The following is an 18,380-nucleotide window of genomic DNA, read 5'->3' as shown; positions in this document are numbered from 1 at the left end:
CAAATTCTTCAGCCCCTTGCTGGTCATCAGCCTCTTTATGCATTAAAGTGCCAACATTTGGGTCATTTTGCACATTTTCAGCATGTTGTCCATGTTGAGGACCATGCCCAACATCAGTCATTGCATTTCCCCCTTCACCACGTGATTGACCAAGGCGTGATGCATCCTCTCCACTTGATTCCGTATCACCATGTGAAGACATGCTTGATGTAATTCATTGCTGAGAACAATTTCAGCAATAATATAATAGTTCCAAGTTGCAATCAAGTACCACGGGCCCACCAATTCAAAGGATTTGATGGTATCCCGGCAATGGAACCATGTAACTAGCCTTCCTTCCGTGAATGGGTGGTAAATCCCTGATTACAACTAAATTACAGCAGCAAACAATTAATGCAAATCTGAAAATACAAATTTACCTTACTGATCTTGGACAATGCACACCTGATTGATCCCAAAATTGGCACCCCTTTCGGTATTTCTTTAGCTTTATTGAAGAAAAAGTTGATTTACAATGGGATTCTCCCAATCCCTTTCGGTATTCCAACTCCCCTTGTTGTGATGAATCGATAGCAAATCTTTAATCTGATTTGCCCCTTGTTTCGGGCAATCAATTGGCCTTCACTAGCTTTGATGGAGATAGAAAAATGCCCCAAATTCAATTTTTTGCTGGTCCCTCTACTCGAACAACTTCAGCCCTGTTGAATCCAAGTCTTGGAGCTTCCAATTTTTGGCACGCTTTCCAAGGCTGTTGCTAAACCCTAATTTCTACTGCAGATTAGGGTTTATAGCAGAGAAATCTGAAATTTCTTAGCCTCCAAGGGTCCAAATGCTGAGATCTTCAGAGCAAGGTTGTGAAATGGTTGGGAGATGAGAGGGAAAGTTGTAGAGAGAGAAAATTCAGAGTTTTGTCGTGAAGAATGACTGAAAATCAGTCAAGTGTAGTTGCTGCTCTGCCACAACAGTATGTAGATGCAAAGAACTGAAGAAAATCAGTCATTTACTGCTGTTGCCCTGTCTCAATAGCTTGTAAATGCTGTCAGCTGCTGTTGATTGGTCTTCTTCTACCCCTAGTTGTCTCAGAAGGTCCTCCAATGGCTGCAAATCAGACCAACAGCCTCCCCTCTCTCTCTCTTGCAGGCTGAATTTATAGAAATAACTCTCTCCAGTCTCTAAAGACGTTTTTCAATCTTGCATGGGCATATTTTACAAGTGGTAGCCTTTCCAAATGGTTTTTTCAATCTTTTCCATAATTAAATATTAATTTTCAGCCTTAAAATACTAAAAATTAATCTAATAATTATTTCGGTGCCCTGAAAAATAATCTGACTGGCCAATAATTAAATTGGCTAGGCAACTTCCATTCCCGAGTGTCTCTACGCCATCTTTGATCATTAGATCGGCGTTAGGTACCATTAAACGCCACTTCTCTAGTGTCACCAACTGACACTTATGGCCAAATGAATGACCCAGGCCAACAACTGGCACCAGATACTACCAAGTATCTGTGCGGCATAACTTATAGTAACCTTTGCCTTTGATATCCCGTGATTTCTTTGGGTCCGAGGCTCGTAAATTTACTTTAATCCCAGTTGCACCTCACATGTGCAACATTTACTTAATCATGTGATTAAAAATTAATCCACATGTTAAGTGAGGTTTCAAAAATACATGTGCTCATGACAACAACCTGGAAGTCAATACCGTTGCAAGGCGACCTAATAATGAGATGCACGGTAGTAGATACTGTCTCAACTAAAAAATGTTGTGCTAAGCCTATTGCGGACCCTCTCGTGGATAGTCCTATTCATACGCTCAGCCATACCATTCTGGTGAGGGATGTAAGGGGCGGTCAACTGACGCTTAATATCCCGCTTGTCACAAAATTGCTGAAAGGCACGTGAGATGTACTCACCCCCATTATCGGTCCTTAGGCATTTTAGCCTAGGCAAACTAGTTCTTTGCTAAAGCAAGCCAATGCTGAAAGATTGCCATGACATCAGATTTGTGCTTTATGGGATCAGCCCAAATCTTACGCGAATAATCGTCAATAAATGTGACAAAGTACTTCACACCCCCTAATGACTGACAGGGCATGGGTCCATATACATCTAAATGCATAAGAGCCAAAGGCTCAGCCATGCTTGGAATACCAAACTTTTTATGTGAATTCCTAGTCTGCGTGCCATATAAACAATGATCACATGACTCAAAATGCGAGTAGTCTAAATGCGAAAGATACTGTAAAGCACCAAGTATCTTCATTCCCTTAAGCGACATATGCCCAAAGGAGCATGCCAGAGAGATACATGTGGGATAGAATCCACTGACAAAACATGGTCAATAGTACTAGATACAACCAAGGGGGAGAGGCTGCCAGACTTGGCACCTCTTGCAAGAACAAGCCTGCCACGAGTTATCTTCCATGCAGAAACCCCAAGCATTTATGATAACCTGTATAATCAAGTTGCCCAGCAGACATAAGGCTTTGAGTCAGTGCGGGTATATGACGTACATTATGCAGAACAAAAGTGCTACCGGAGGGAAATTGTAGAGTGATATCACCTATGCCAACAATAGCAAGAGACCGATCATCACCTAAGTGCACAGTACCAGATACACTGCAATAGGTATGAAACCACTCATGGTAGGGGGTCACATGAAAAGACGCACCCGAATCCAAGAGCCTACACTGTGCATGCATAGACTGAGCCTTGGTCAAACGAGAGGCATCACATGAAGAGGTTGCTAAGATGTAGTTACCATCAGACTCCTCAAGGTGCATGACATTTATCTCCTCAATCTTTACGTTGGACTTAGCAGGTATAATGTTGCGATCATTGGATTTCTCTTGCACTTTTTCTTTCCCCTTTTCTTTGCGCTTGTCATCATGCATCTTATGGCACTGCGGCCGTATATGTCCTGCTTTCTCACAATAATGGCTTGTAAGATTAGACTTATGTCCACGGACTTGCTGCGCCCATGTGACTTAGACCGGGATTTCTGAGAGTCCTTTCCATGAAGATCATTATTTTTCTTGCCACTTTTGCCACCTCTAACGGATAAAGCATGTGAACTACGGGAAGCATTATTTCTTTTCGACTAAAGTGAGCAGACAATGGGGTCTCTCCTTCATGCGGAGATCCATCAACTGTTTAAGCTAATATATTTGCGAAGCAAGCCTTTGCTTTGCGTAAAGTTCCTGAATCTTTTCCCATAGATTCCATGCACTTTGATCTTCATCTTCAACAACATTATTGTGGACCTCTTTAGAGAGTGATAAAATGATAGTGGACTTGCATAGTGCATCTAAATCAGCCCAGTCATCTCATCATCCATGTTCTTGGGTTTAATACCTTTGTTTCTTAGTGGCTTAATCTGCAACTTCTACACCAAAACCTGCCATATTTGAGACTTCCAGCAGCCATAGTTGGTTCCATCCAACTTGGCAATGTTAAACAAAGCCGTATCTTTGAGATGACCAGCCATAATGAGTTAAACAAAGGCAGACTATGCAGAAAACAGCCTGCTGTAATTAGGAGTAAAAAGGCCAAAACCATTGCCAAAACAAGCTGAAAATAAGAGAAATTGCTAAAATGACCAGCTGTCCACCAAATAGTACCAAAAGTACATCAAAATGATATGATTAAGCTCAATAAATACATCACCGTCTGCTTAAAACGGCTTGCTGTAATAAATCATAGTAGTGAGAAAAATAGAGCAAACAATGAGCTAACAATGATCCAAAGTCAAGTATGACTGCGAGGTCAGATCCTGCATGAAGCAGGCATGTAACAAAGACTGTAGGAGCTAAGAACCATGAGCCAAACATCCAAATGTGTCAGAGCAATTGATGTCAGTAGGAGGATACAAGCCCTGGCATAAAGAACTCAAAGAGTAAGCCAAGCTAGGTGTATGCCTAATTGATAGGACTTGACAAAGGCCGGTGTATGCTCAAAGAGAAGACAGATCAAATCAGCCCAAAAGCATCCAATGCAAACAAGTATCTATCAAGAGCATAAACATATAAGGGATTCCAGTCTCATCTACTCAAGAAGCTCAATTGCATAAACCATAAGCTCTGCAATATCCAGAGATAGTATGAAGCTCCCACTGCTGGCAGAAAGATCGATGTCAATTGAGCAACTAAGCTTAAAGATAGCATATGAATACATAAGGTATCATGGAGCCAAGACGGTATATCAACGGGGCATCCAGAGCAAGGGATTAGTCAAGCATCACCTATAATATCCAGTACATCATGTAACAGTCAATGTCAAATCTCTGACAATCCAAATAAGCATCCAAGAGCTCCAAAGTATGCAAATGAAAGCCCAATTGAAGCTCCAAGTGGCAATGAAACACAAACAATGTAAGGAGCATGTATTTCTGACATATGCGTCAAAGCATGTACCGGAGCTAACCAAATAGGCTTCAGCCTTGGTTATTACAGCCGTAAATTCACTGTCAAAACTGAGTAAATCAGTCCTCAAATCAAGCTCAAAGCCACCTCAAACATGGGCATATGATATACCAATGTACTAGCATCAATGGTACACAATAGTAGTGCATATAGAACACCTGAATCATGGCCAAGAGCAATAGGCATATAAAATCTTTGTTAAAAGAAGTTCAGGCCTGCTGTATATAGCAGTGAATATACTATCAAACCAAGCTATTTTAGTACCAAAATCAGCTCTAAATCCAACCCATAACACGCGCTTAGCTTTCCCATACATGTAGACATCACCCCAGCATAACCGTAAATGAAGTGGTTAAATAATTCAAAAATCAACTCCAAGCAATGACATAGCTTCCTCGAATATATAAGCATCAACCGGGCATCATCCAACCAATGGCAATGAGTGTAGACATCAGAGATAAGTGCTGCCCTGTTTTATGATAGTCTGTGGATTGTTATAACAGTCCAAAACTGAAGCTTAGCACTCAAATCGAATGCCAAGACTGGAAGGATTAATGCCAAGCATCAAAACCAAGTGTATAAGTGCTTGTATAGCTGCCCAATGAAGAAGATATGCTATAGGAGATGAAAAACGTGAGCCGTAGCTAAAAAAAGGGCCTGTTCCACACGTCGTGATGTTGCACCAATAGGGTGAGGGCTATGGGGGGTTGCTCCAACTTGCTCGAGAAGGCTCAAAGAGTGCCCAAGAAGAATGCAACCGATAGGAAGCTCGAACGGAGTGGCTATGGTTGCCAACAAAGAGATGACTGCTGTAGGTATTCGAATGGAATTTGAGAGTGTGCCGGACCAAGCTCGAGCTCGCGAAGAAAAAGGATTTGATACGAGTTGAAGGGAGGTGAGCCCTGAAGTGGAAGTACGAGTGGGAGCAAGAGCTATGGTGGAAGGAGCAAGAGCAAGAGAGAGAGAGACACACACAATGTGGGACCTCTAACAGTCACAATGTGTTACTGGCCTTCCCTTTATTCAAATGTCACTGAAAGAATAAAGAATGAAGTGACAGTGATGGACGCCCGCCGCCGGTAGTGTGTAGGTGTGGGTATTGTCAGTGTAGTAATACACGGGCCGCTAGGCAGAGGTGCCCTGAACCCCAACATTTCGCTACACTTCTCGTGTATATATTTACTTGTACATGTGAACGCACCCTTGCGGGTGTGAGTGTACCGTACCCCAAGTATAAATACATTCTTTTATTCTTTGTGTGTACCACAGTGGTACACACCCAACTCAAGTCTCCACTCTATTTACACTCTCTATTGTTGAATAGACTCCATTCTTGCTGTGCACACCACCTAGGCACTCTTGTTCCCCTTCAAATTGGTATCAGAGCTTCAGTGAATGTGTGTGCGCTTCTCGAAGTTGAGGCGAGTCAATTTCAGCTCGCGTGCGAAGAAAACAGGTCAGGTTGTCGATTTTCTGGTTTGCATTCACAGTTTGCAGCAGACGACAGCCAAGCTGTAGCAGGGACAGGTCTGCACAGGCAGGCGATAGCCTGCAGGTGATCGTGTGGCAGCAGGCGACAACTTTTGTGCGTAGGTGCAGGTCATGAGCAGGCAGCAGCATCATGTCAGATCAGCATGATAGTTTTCATCACGTTTTTTAGCAGGCGGCATCAGGCGCAAGTCATGCGACAGTCAATGGTTGGTGACAGGCTGATTCGTCACATTTCTTGGTAGAATTTGCCAAAAAATTTTACTTTTTTTTTCTGCAAGCATGTCCCCTACTCACTGACGAGAGTTCGTGTGTATAAGCATAGTTCTCATATTTGTATAGATTTGACCCTGAAATTTGGGGCTTTTCCCAGATTTGATGCTATTCATGCAAAACAATGACCTGTGACTGAAAAATTGCAGACATTGTGTGCATTTGCTCCAAAAATTTTGGGGTTTTTCATGTACAAGTGAAACTTTGCTAAGCTGAGCCAATTTCTCTAAAATTTGTGCACATTTGAACCCCGAAATTTGGGGGTTCTGCAGAATTTGTGAAATTTTTGCAACATTTGTCCATATTTGACACTCACGATGATGTATTAACAGAATTGGGGCAGATTTATTGCAAAAATTTTGGGGCTTTTTGCATCAGTGATGCATTTGAGCCGATTTGTGCTTTGGCGGTGAAATTACAGCAGATTCACTGCTGAATGGGAGAAATTTGGACTTGGATTGTATCAAATGTTGTAAAAAGGCAGCTTCTCTTGGTACATGTATTGTTGAATGCTTATTGTGTAGTTAAACAGTGGTACATACAGTACTTGGATTATTGCATTTGGACATTATGGTGATGTATTATTGAAGTGGGAGCATGTACCAGATTTGGTTCTTGTATATGTTGTAATCAGCCCTTGGGATTGGAATTGCAACAAAATATCTGCTTCTTGGGCACTTTTGGAAGTGCAAGTTTGTGTACTTGCTGTTATATTCAGAAACCTTGCTATTGGCTGAAAGTATTCAGCATTTTATTGCAGTTTTTTTAAATTACTGAAAATGATTGGTAGCGCATCTACATTTGGCACAAAGAATCTTTTTGAGATTAGCAAATTTGATGGCAATGGCTTTATTCTTTGGAAAGATCGTATGCAAGGTATACTTTTTTTGAAGGATTGTGATGATGCTTTGGCAGAACATAAGCCTTTTGCTTTGTCAGATGAGGATTGGGCTAAAATGAATAAGAAAGCCATTACTTACGTCAAAATGGCAGTCACAGATGATATCTTGGTTGTTATCAAGGGACTCACCACTGCACATGCAATTTGGGAGAAACTCAAGGTTACGTATGAGAATACGACTCTTGTCAATTAGATCCATCTCATGCGAAAGTTGGTAAACTTGAAGCTTGATGAGTCTAAGCCCACCTCAGTGCATTTAAATGCATTCCTTGGTATTTTGAGTCAATTACAGGATGCAGGCTTGCCGGATTTTGATCCTAAGTTGCGTTGGGAATAAAGGCCCCCGTGCCTTTTAATGTGCTCGGGTGTGAACACACCCTTAGCGCTTGTACTTACACATATATATCTATCTAAAAACCTAAAGGTACACACTCGTCATTGTACCTAAAAACGTGCTCACTCTCTACTCTGCTCTATCTCACTCTCTCTGTCTCTCATTGCGCGTAACGACTATTTGTCTCAATCTCCATGCCTAACCTGTCACTACAAATTGGTATCAGAGCTGTGGTTGAGGCGTTCGTACGTCTCGGAGTTCGCAAGCAAGTAGGCGAGACAAGTCGAAGGCAGACTTGTGTGTAGGAGAAGCAGTCATGTTGCCAATCACAGGTAACAGGGCCATGCTCCAGCGAGGAGAGTGTGCGACAGGACCAGCAGGGCATCGGACGTGCAACGGGCAGCAGGTAGCGTGCAGCCTGCAAACGAGGACTAGCAGTCGGCGGGATAGCGGTTGGTGGGATTGGTCACGGCGGGCAGCAGTCGGCGGGGTGTTGACCAACGGGGCTGGACCAGCGGGCGCTGATGACGCGTGACGGGCGACAGGCAAGGGACGGCCGCCAACGGGCCGTCAATCACGCGATCCGCCTAGTGGGTCAGCGGACCCGTCATAATTTCTGACAAAATCAATTTCTTTTTTTTGAAATTCCTTTTGCCCATTGACTGGTGTTCATGCGTGGAGGCACATCTTCCAATTTTCGTGTAATCTTGGCCTAGAAATTCGGGCATTTTCCCGGATTTGGGGAATTTGATGCAGGACAAGCAAATCTGTCTCAGAAATTGTAGGAGTTTGAGACTTTTTGTCCCTGACATTTGGGGCTTTTCATGTACATGCACAAATTGGGCAGAAATTTACCCAATTTCTCGACATTGATGCACGTTGGACCCCGTGCAATTTGGGGCTTTTGCAGTTTGGGCAAAATCTGTGCAGCATTTGGTCATTTTATATACATGCAGGTTGAATTCCATGCAATTTGGACATCAACACTTGGTAAAATCTCGGGGTTTTGCTGAAATTGCTATATTTTGGCAAAATTGGCCTGTTCTATGCATGAGAGAGAAAATGCAGATGTGTGTTTGATGCTTTGAGCACAAATTTTGGGGCTTTTGACCGATCGTGTCAAAATTTATGCCCGCGGGTACATGTACAACAGAAATTGCAGCTGAAAATTTGGGATTTCTCATGTAATGTGATGTATATGCCCTTGGAACAGCTGTAATCAGTTTTGGAATGCTGTAGCACATGGTTTGGTGCTTCTGAAAATTTAATTACAGATCTGAAATCTGTACTTCTGCATGGTCATTTATTGCTGATTGGTACTTGTTTGTACCTTGGTCACTTGGGTGACAGTTTTGGACCTGCATTTGCTGTTTTTTGGTCACATTTGGGCTGAAAATCATGGCTGGCAGCAATGACAGCAGTAATCTGATGCACATAAAGAAGCTTGAAGGCGCACATAACTTTGCAGTTTGGCAAAAGCAGTGCTACAATATCCTGTAGCAAAAGAAGCGAGCAAAGCCGATCAAAACCAAAGGGGCAAAGCCCGCAGACATGGAAGAGGACGATTGGGATGAGTTAAATGAGCTTGCACGCTCAACCATAGAGCTATCGATTTCTGATGCCTTGCTGTTCAACATTGAAGGTTTGGATTCTGCATATGCTATATGGACTGGACTGGAAGAATTGTATGCACAGAACAGTGCTGCAAGCAAAGTGTATTGGCTGAAAAAGCTTATGGATTTGCGTATGAAAGAGGGTACAGCAATGTCTACTCACTTGAGTGAGTTTAACTCCATTTTCAGCCAGCTGGTTGCCTTGAAGTTCATGATTGATGAGGAATTTGAGGCTACTTTCTTGCTTTGCACTCTACCAGAGAGTTGGGATACATTCAGGACTGCTATGAGCAATTCTAATGTAATCCTTTTGTATGTTGATGTAGAGAGTGCTCTACTTATGGAAGAGATGAACCGGCAGAACAATGCATCCAGTAAGTCTTCCAGTGCTTTGCATACTAGGGGAAGATCACAACAAAATGGCAAATATGATAGCAAGGGACGCAGTAAATCACGTGGCAAAGATGTTGAATGTCATCATTGTAGCAAGGAGGGTCACTTTAAACGTGATTGCTACAAATGGAAGAAAGAGAAAGGAGAGGGCAAGAAGAGAGATGATAGCAAGGAAGAGAAGAAGGACAATCAGCCTAAGAAGAGCAGTGTAAAAATTGAAGAGGTGAATGTAGTCACTCATGACCTGTGTCCAAGGCCTTTCAGGCATTTTGTGACAGCAAAGGGATAAAAAGGGATCTTATTGCTCGTCACAATCCACCCCAAAATGGAGTTGCAGAGCGTATGAATCGGACCATATAGGATAAGGTCCGTACGATACTATCTCATGCTGCATTGTCCCATGGTTTTTGGGCAGAGGTTGTTATGACAGCCGTTTACTTAATTAATCGATCACCAAATAGGTCTTTGGGGAGGGGAGTTTCCCAAGAAGCGTGGTCGAGCAAGCCACCTTCATATGCTCACTTGAAAGTGTTTGGCTGCGAGGCTTTTGTCCACATTCGTAAAGAAAAACGCAGCAAACTTGAGCCAAAGTCCTGTAAATGCATTTTCCTAGGATATGGTGACGAGGGTGAAATGGGTTATAAATTGTGGGATCCTGAGAAAAGGAACGTAGTACGCAGCAATGACGTTATCTTCCGGGAAGATCGCATGCACAAACAGCCCGAAAAGACTGAGGAGGTCCATAGGGTTGTATTCCGAGAAGAAATACCTTTTGGACAACAAAATGTGCCCACTGTACAGCAGCAAATTCCTATTGTAAATGAATCTGTAAATGCAGGAAATGATCAGCCAGCTATTGCCCATGAAAATGAGCCATTACATGTGCAGGAACAGCCAAGACAGCAAGCTATTAATGCTGATTTGCAGGCTAAAATGCCAGACAACATGCTGAAAATGTAAATTTGTAAGAACAGCCAGCAAACAATGACCATTGGGTTAGGAGATCGTCTAGGGCTACTAGACAACCTGACAGATTTGTTCCTGGTGCAAACAATGTGGCTGATTATGTCATGTTGACAGACTGTGGTGAACCGTCTTGCTTCAAGGAAGCAATGGACAGATAGGACAGCAAGAAATGGTATAAAGCCATGTTGTCAGAGATGGAATCTCTTGAGAAAAATGGCACTTGGGAGTTGGTGTAGTTGCCTAAGAGGCAGAAAACACTTCCATGCAAATGGGTCTACAAGATGAAGGTCACTTCTGGTTCCTCACCAAAGTACAAAGCAAGATTGGTTGCAAAGGGGTACAAGTAAGAGCATGGAATTGACTTTGATGAGATTTTATCTCCTGTAGTCAAGATGACTACATTAAGAACCATTTTGGGCTTGGTTGCAGTTGAGGATATGGAGCTTATACAGATGGATATAAAGACTGCATTTTTACATGGTGATCTGCATGAGGACATATATATGCAGCAGCCTGAAGGTTTTGTTGAACAAGGGAAAGAAAAGATGGTATGTAAACTCAAAAGGAGTTTGTATGGGCTGAAACAAGCATCAAGAGAATGGTATCATAAGTTTGATACATTCATGCAGTCCCAAGGCTTTCATAGAAGTCGAGTGGATCACTACTTGTACACCAAGAAGGCAGCAAATGGCGGCCTAATTATATTGGTTTTGTATGTTGATGACATGCTGATTGCTGGCAGGGATACTCATGCCTTGGATTCATCGAAGCAAAGTCTTCATGGCAGCTTTGACATGAAGGATCTTGGTGATGCAAATCACATTTTTGGCATGCAAATACTCAGAGATAGGTCGACAGGCTTACTCTATCTATCTCAGCAGGAGTATATCTCCAAGGTTTTGCAGCATTTCAATATGGAGGGGGGGAAAACAATTGGGGTTCCATTGCCTCCATATGTGAAACTCAGTGCAGAGGACAACCCTACATTTGATGATGAGAAGGTTGAGATGGCCAAGATACCATATGCTTCAGCTGTTGGCAGTTTGATGTATGCTATGGTTGCTACACATCCTGACATTGCCTTTGTAGTGGGAGTGTTTAGCAAATACATGGCGACCCCTGGCAAGAAGCATTGGGATGCAGTGAAAGATATTATGAGATACCTCAAAGGCACCAAGGAGTTGTGCATCTGCTTTGGGAAGCAGAGGGCATCTGTTGTTGGCTTTACGGATGTAGATTATGTTGGTCATGTGGACTGCAAGAAGTCCACTTTTGGATATGTGTTTACTTTCACAGGAGGAGCAGTCTCTTGGATCTCCAGGCTACAAAAGTGTGTTGCATTGTCTACTACAGAGGCAGAGTATGTGGCTGCCACCGAGACATGCAAGGAGGCTTTATGGCTTTCACGTCTGGTGGGAGAGCTTGGCATCACAGAGTTACCTGTTCTCCATTGTGATAGTTAGAGTGCTATCATGCTAGCACGGAATCTTGTCTTTCATGCAAAGACAAAGCACATACAGGTGAAGTATCACTTCATTAGAGGTGTACTTGACAACAAGAGCATTGAGCTTATCAAAGTGCATACAGATGATAACCCTGCAGACCTTCTCACGAAGGGTCTTCTAGTAGAGCGGTTTGCTCATTGCTGACAGATGATGGGAGTTGGATAGATATATGTATTTCAGCTTTGTACATACCTAGACTTAGCTGATTCTTTTCTCCTCTTCAGGCACATTGCCTTTAGGTGGGAGATTGTTGGGAATAAAGGCCCTCATGCCTTTTAATGTGCTTGGGTGTGAACACACCCTTAGCACTTGTACTTACACATATATATCTATCTAAAAAACTATTTTGGGACTTTTTTGGGTTATCAGTGGGCTGAAATACCCTGGTTTTTTACTGCAATTAGTTGCTGGAAACTTTCATAAACTGTTGTGGACTGAACTTGGTCAGTCATACTTATTGGTTTGTAGGTAGTTAAACATCTGATAGACAGTCTATTGCATCATGGCTAATGCACATGCAACTGATAATATCACTCAGATAGTTGGAGAGAAGTTAGACAATAAGAACTTTGCATTATGGAAATTCAAAATGAAGAACTTTCTAGTTGGCAGGGGTTATTGGGACCTATGTACAGGAGATGAGGCTGCTCCTGAATTGATATGTATATGCCAGACAATATAGCAAAATGATGCTTTTGTACTTGATGGGAAAATTTTCTTGAGGGAATTTTGAAGCCTGAATCTCTCTTTTTCAACTCTTTGAGCTTCTGTTTTTAGTAATTATGCTTAGCTATTAGTTGCCAGAAAATTCAACCTCATTGTTCTTTGCTTTGCATCAGGGTTCTCCTCTTGGAGTTATGGTGGATTTATCGGATGGGTCCAGGGCTTATGAGAATGTCAGACAGGTATATCTTGTTGTATCTTAATTTCACTCTATCTGTTTAAAAAGGGGGAAATTTTTTGGTGGATGGAACACACACTGGGCCAAAAATCAATAGAGTTGGGAAAAGCGAAGAGATGTTGAGGGCAAAAGTAGCAGCATGCATGTGTCTTGGTAGAGAAGTATAGAACTATTACAAATGCAAGGGGGCACACAACGTATGAAAGATCATACATCGATTTCATAATCACTTTCATAAGAAACACTTCTAGGAGATAAACAACTGTGTAGGATGAAAGATATCCTAGTTTGTAAAACCAGACGTATGCTCTTTGTTTAAGGAAAGTGTAAATATCTGGACTGCAGGCCACTGCATTTGGATTAAGGAGTGTGGTTGCTGTCGAAAATCTTGATATGGATAAAGTTGGAGCATTATCCACGTTTTGTGATAAGGCTAGCATGGTGAGCCATGGTGAGCTCCTTGCTTTCACTATGTAAGGGTTAATATGTTGTCGATATTATTTTCTTGTCATTTTTATTGATCTCCAGATTATTGCATGTTTAATCTTGATGAAGCAATGATGTGCTCATGTGAATGGAGGATTGGTCTAGTCTCCGTGGAGCTATGCAGGTTAGTAATGGCATTATGTATTGGCATATGTGATACTCTAAGAAAGGTAGGCCTGATTCTGCATGTAGTAGAGAGGTATGCCGTAGTCTCTAGGGAGTTATGCAGGTCACTGGACAACGTAAACAGTAGAGGGCTTCCTGAGTTGTGGCAGAGCAGAGGATGGGATAGCACCCCACTCGAGAGGTCACAAAGGAACGGAATTGAATCTTCTTCAATGTCCTGTCAGTAAAGTGTAGGCGTTGTGTCATGGAGTTAAGAACAATGCATGTTTGGAAGGTTGAAAAGGTTGGTGGGATCAGCAAGTGTGAGCATGGTGTCGATGGAAGGAAGGGGAGGACTGGAATTGGTTAGTAGTAAAGGGAATCCAGCCTCACACAAGGACCTAGTTACAAGCAGTTCGTTGTCATTTGACTGCTTCACAGAGAAGGCAGTTGGACAGTCAAGTGGACATTGCTTAAGGGGCTATGATTGAGATCTTTACTGGATTTTAGAGCCTTAGGTTAAACTGGGTATACAAATTGAGGGAACAAAGTGGGTCCCGGAAATAGTATTCAAGCTACTCATCTGCAATGCTAACCAATTATGTAAAGGGAAATATTGTTGTCCAACACTGTCAAGTCATGTATAGGCCCCAGGGTCTAAAATCTGTCTCTATAGCTTAAATTGCCTTTGTTTTAAGTGCTGGTGAAATAGAATGCAGTGTCTTTTTGTTTAGAATATTAAATATGTCAACAAGGAACGAGGACATTCACATGTCCTTGCAAATATGACACGCTGGTTGATTTAGCACAGTAATTTGTTCTCTAAAAGTTATTGTTTGGTCCACAGGGTTGTGTAGTTGCTCCAAGTCTTTCCATTGGAGCAGTCTTACTTCAGCAGGCAGCAAATACTGCAGCTTTTCACTACAAGCAAGCAGAAATTGTGGAATCTCAAAGTAATGCAAAGGTGAGATGTTGTACAGCTTTTTAATGCTTATTCACAGAAAAAACAACTCATTGCTTGATAAGAAACTAATCAATTTAGAGAGAGCCCTCTAAATTCAGGTATTCCCCTCTGTTGAAGCGACACAGCTAGCTGAAGCTATTTCTGGACTTGGGCAAGAGTACAACAAAAGTGACACCCCAGTCGATTTTCCGGTCAGTTCTGGATGTTATTGGTTTAGTAGTGCATGCACCTGATGATCGGAACCCCTCTGTGTAGATGCTAAACAGCATCTGAAGTAGTGTAATTAAGAGTTGTTTGGAATGCTAGGCAAGGGGAGCAAAGGCTGGTGATGGTGTGCGCATCCACAGTCTTGCCCTGCCAGGTGTACTGTCTAGTCTGGCGATACATTTTTCTGGACCGGGAGAGGTATGCTGAGCTTGTTATATGTTGGTCTTGATTTATCTAGAGTATAAATTGGCTTACATCTCTCTTTTAAAAACATGAATTCAGGTGCTTACCTTCCAGCACGACCTGACAGACACTCAAGCTCTTATTCCTGGCCTACTAGTGGCCATTCGGCGAGTTGTCAGACTTACGGTACTGGTGTGTGCTTGATAGACTTGGCCATCACATACTGTGCAATGTAATTAAAACTCTATTTGGTGCTTTTGCAGTCACTTGTTTATGGGCTGGAAAAAATTTTGTAGAACGCTGGAAGTGAAGCACATAACTGATAGTCAAAGCTCTCCTGCAATAGCTTGCGGGGGTGACCATCATCTACCCTGAGCTTAGTGGGGCGAATGCTGGTGGTGGATTATGAATCACAAATTTAGATCTATTATGAGCAAACTTACCTGGGAATGAAGATGAAATTTAAGAGGACTGGAATGACCTTATCTGTTGAGCACAGTGTGTTGGATCTGCCTTGCTATTTTACCCTAGTTTTCAGTGGTACACAACAAAAATCAATGCTTTGCTATGTGGAAGCTCTACTTTTCTCAGACTAAAGAAGGGAAAATCCTTAGCTTGTCTGATTAGGATTGCCATTTTTAAGGATGGCCTTTGGCACACAATATTTGGGCCCATCCTCCTATTTGACACAGCTTTTTGGGAGTGGTTTTATCAAAATTTGGTGAGGCCATACATTATAATTTCAAAACACAGTCTTCTCTTTTATTCAGGTTTTCTAGAATCTGTTCCAAGTTGTGCTGTATACAAATCATTGTCTTGTAGCTTTTCATTTTCAAAGTGCATGTGTGTATAAAATTTGTTTCAAATTAATATACACCTATCCTTGGGTTGTGACTATTTCCATGTGTTCTCTCTTGTAAGTACCCCGTTGTGTTTTTAATCTCAAAGGCACATGTTGCAGGTGGTGGGTATGACAAGGTATGTTTCTTGTCTTGGTACTTGTGTTTTGGAAGGTGTTGAGGTGATGCTGATGCATGGGTTTCTTTGATGTATTGACAGTTGGGGCTTGGAAAGCTGCCACTCCTAGGCCGTGGCAGAGCATTGTTGCTAGTCCAGGTCTTCTTACTTGAATTCATATCAGCAACTCGTACTCAACGTTCATATTCCTCTTAACATTAATGTTAATGCAAATTAAACATTTAATGTTTACATTCACATTAATTTGTGTGATGGCTATGGTGCTCTGAGAGAGAGAGAGAGAGAGAGAGAGAGAGATCATGTTGTCGGCTCGATTTGTTTGTTGTCCATTGTTCAATAAATTCTCTCTAATAAGGTTATACCATAACCTTAAACAAACTTGTTCAGCATGCCCCTCAAAAACTTTTTTCAAAAAAAGAGACGAGGTCCAATTCTGCATAAATGCAGGCCGCTCTCACATCAGTTTGCTATTCCAGCAATCAGTAATCTGTTCGATCTTCTCCCTAGAATATTGGGTACTTGCATATTCATCAACCATATACTCTCTTCTCTCAGTCTTTATGTTCTCTGACCATCTTCATTGCTCTCTACACCACTACCTTTCACCATCACCATGGCCTCTCACGATATGCCTCATTTTGACACATCGGTTGTGAATGAATCTCAACACATGGAGGATATGTATTCAACTTCTCAAGTCCTAACCACATACATGGGCATCGTCCTCCCTGATGCCGAATACAGATTTGCTTGTGGTGGCTCTGTAAGCCCAGTTGAAGGAAATGCAGGCGACAGCTTGCCTAGCTACACACTGCCCACTTTTTGCCATTATTTCTAAGTCAAAGAAACCCCATGCTCCAATAGCCTCTCATCAATCATCTTTGGAGACATGGAAGAAGGAAAACACGAAGCTACTTGAGGTGATGATCATTTGAAGGGTTGCTACTTTGCATGCCACTAGAATGGGCACTCTTCCATGGGGATGAAGATTGTCCTTCAAATAAGAAAGCAAAGATGGCATTTAAATCGTTGGTAAATATTGTCGAAGCTCTACGTATGTTTGTTGAATTTTTAGTGGATGATCATTTTGTAAACATGAGTAGTTTAGAAATGAGACTGTGTTTGGTTTGCATGACCCTTTAAGGTTCAATGGTGCTATCAATACCCAATCGGTTACAATGTTATTTGATGATGACTATTTATACTTTTTTTTCCCTTCTTGATTGATATGGTCTTACGTGCTTGAGCACCCTAGTGCTAGCTTGATAAAGCTAAAGAACACACACAAGTGGGAATGTTACATCCTTTATGAATTCTTGATATAAAGTGGAGTTGGTATCTCCATGGATTTTGTAGTAGCATTGCCTCATACGAATTGAAGTCATGACACAATCTAGGTCAGGTTTGAATGATTGACAAAAATGGCGCGATTCCTTTTGATTAAGATGAAAGCCATGAATTGGCTAGTCCATTTGTCAATCATTTGTATAGACATTATGGTTTATCATAAGAAATAGTTAGTGATCATGATCCTATGTTCATTGGCCACTGTTGGCAGACAATCTTCCAAAAAATTGGAAACTTGATTATACATGTTATTCTCGGAATGTCATAGGTTTCCCATTGACAATTTGATTAGAATTGCTATCTTTCTCAAATTGAGTTTGCTTATAATAGTGTTAAGCATTTGACTATTAGCTATAGTCTGCTTATGCTGATGTATCATTATGAGCTGAAACCTTTGATTATGTCAAGCTCAAGGGGGTGAAAATGTAGGCTATAGTTGACTTTTTGCACAATATATAAGAGATATTGCCAATGCGGGAGAAATAGTTAAAATGGCACATAGTCATGCTACATTTTATGTTTAGACCACAACCATACTCCTCAAGAGCTCTAGGAGGGCATGTGGGTTTTACCTTAAAGCCCCAAGAGACTTCTATTCAATAACTATCGACAAGTGCTATAAGCTATCTTTGAGGTACTATGATCCTTTTCAAATGACCAAGAAGATAAGTAGTGTATGTTATAAGTTAGATTCGTATTTGGAAATCTAAGTTTACTTGGTGTTTTGTGTGGGTCTTTGAAAGAACAAATGGAGCAAGACAAACTAATAGTCCTAATTGAAGAAGTCCCATGATTGCAAGACATTGGTTGTTGCATTCCACTCGAACTTGAATTTGTAATTTACTATAGGACTAAACGATCTCGTTGAACTATATATTTCGAGTATTTAGTCAAGTGAAATAATTGCTCAAAGTTGGAGCCTACATGGCAATTGGTGTATTCATTGAAAAGTTAGTTTTTTCCCACTTCGTCCTTGTGGATATTATTGAGGATACAAATCATCTCTTAAGAGGCAAGTTTTACGTACTTGGATATTTGGATTGACACTAGTAGAATGGTTCATAATGCATGTGCAATTATCCAAATCATATTATGTTTTTTACTACGGACATTGGATATGACTTGTGTCATGTCTCATGTGTGGGTTGAGGATCCTAAGAGGATGTTTGAGCTATCATAACTAGAAGGGATCTTGGTGAGATGTTGAACTATTTTAAGCTTGTCTACTACAAATTTCCATCTTTAAAGTTTTCAATGAATCTATAGTAAGATGAAAATGGACAATACGAGGGCCCTATTTTTTTGCTCAAATC

The 18,380-nt window shown here is 41.5% G+C and overlaps 1 protein-coding gene across 5 annotated transcripts in view; it reads left to right on the top strand.

Annotated features, from left to right (window-relative positions):
• CRR1 (Dihydrodipicolinate reductase, bacterial/plant) overlaps positions 1 to 15,930 on the top strand; it is a 34,750-nt gene extending 18,820 nt beyond the window's left edge. For 2 of the 5 annotated variants that reach the window (XM_087689327.1, XM_087689324.1), the window contains exons 4-10: positions 12,736 to 12,801; positions 13,143 to 13,238; positions 14,236 to 14,352; positions 14,451 to 14,543; positions 14,659 to 14,757; positions 14,842 to 14,934; positions 15,802 to 15,930. In XM_087689327.1, the coding sequence (XP_087545453.1) occupies positions 12,736 to 12,801; positions 13,143 to 13,238; positions 14,236 to 14,352; positions 14,451 to 14,543; positions 14,659 to 14,757; positions 14,842 to 14,934; positions 15,802 to 15,915 (678 nt within the window). In that variant the 3' untranslated portion in view covers positions 15,916 to 15,930. Of the gene's footprint in view, positions 1 to 12,735; positions 12,802 to 13,142; positions 13,249 to 13,352; positions 14,353 to 14,450; positions 14,544 to 14,658; positions 14,758 to 14,841; positions 14,935 to 15,005; positions 15,508 to 15,801 lie in introns of those variants that run through there. The other 3 variants (XM_087689325.1, XM_087689326.1, XR_015692623.1) reach the window with 3 other exon arrangements.
• The last annotated feature ends 2,450 nt before the right edge of the window (positions 15,931 to 18,380 follow it).

The sequence above is a fragment of the Lygodium microphyllum genome, chromosome 12, assembly GCF_053477565.2.
Source record: "Lygodium microphyllum isolate KBCC chromosome 12, Lygodium_microphyllum_v1.1.10, whole genome shotgun sequence".
Lineage (NCBI taxonomy): Eukaryota > Viridiplantae > Streptophyta > Polypodiopsida > Schizaeales > Lygodiaceae > Lygodium > Lygodium microphyllum.
This window is presented reverse-complemented; position numbering and strand designations above follow the sequence as displayed.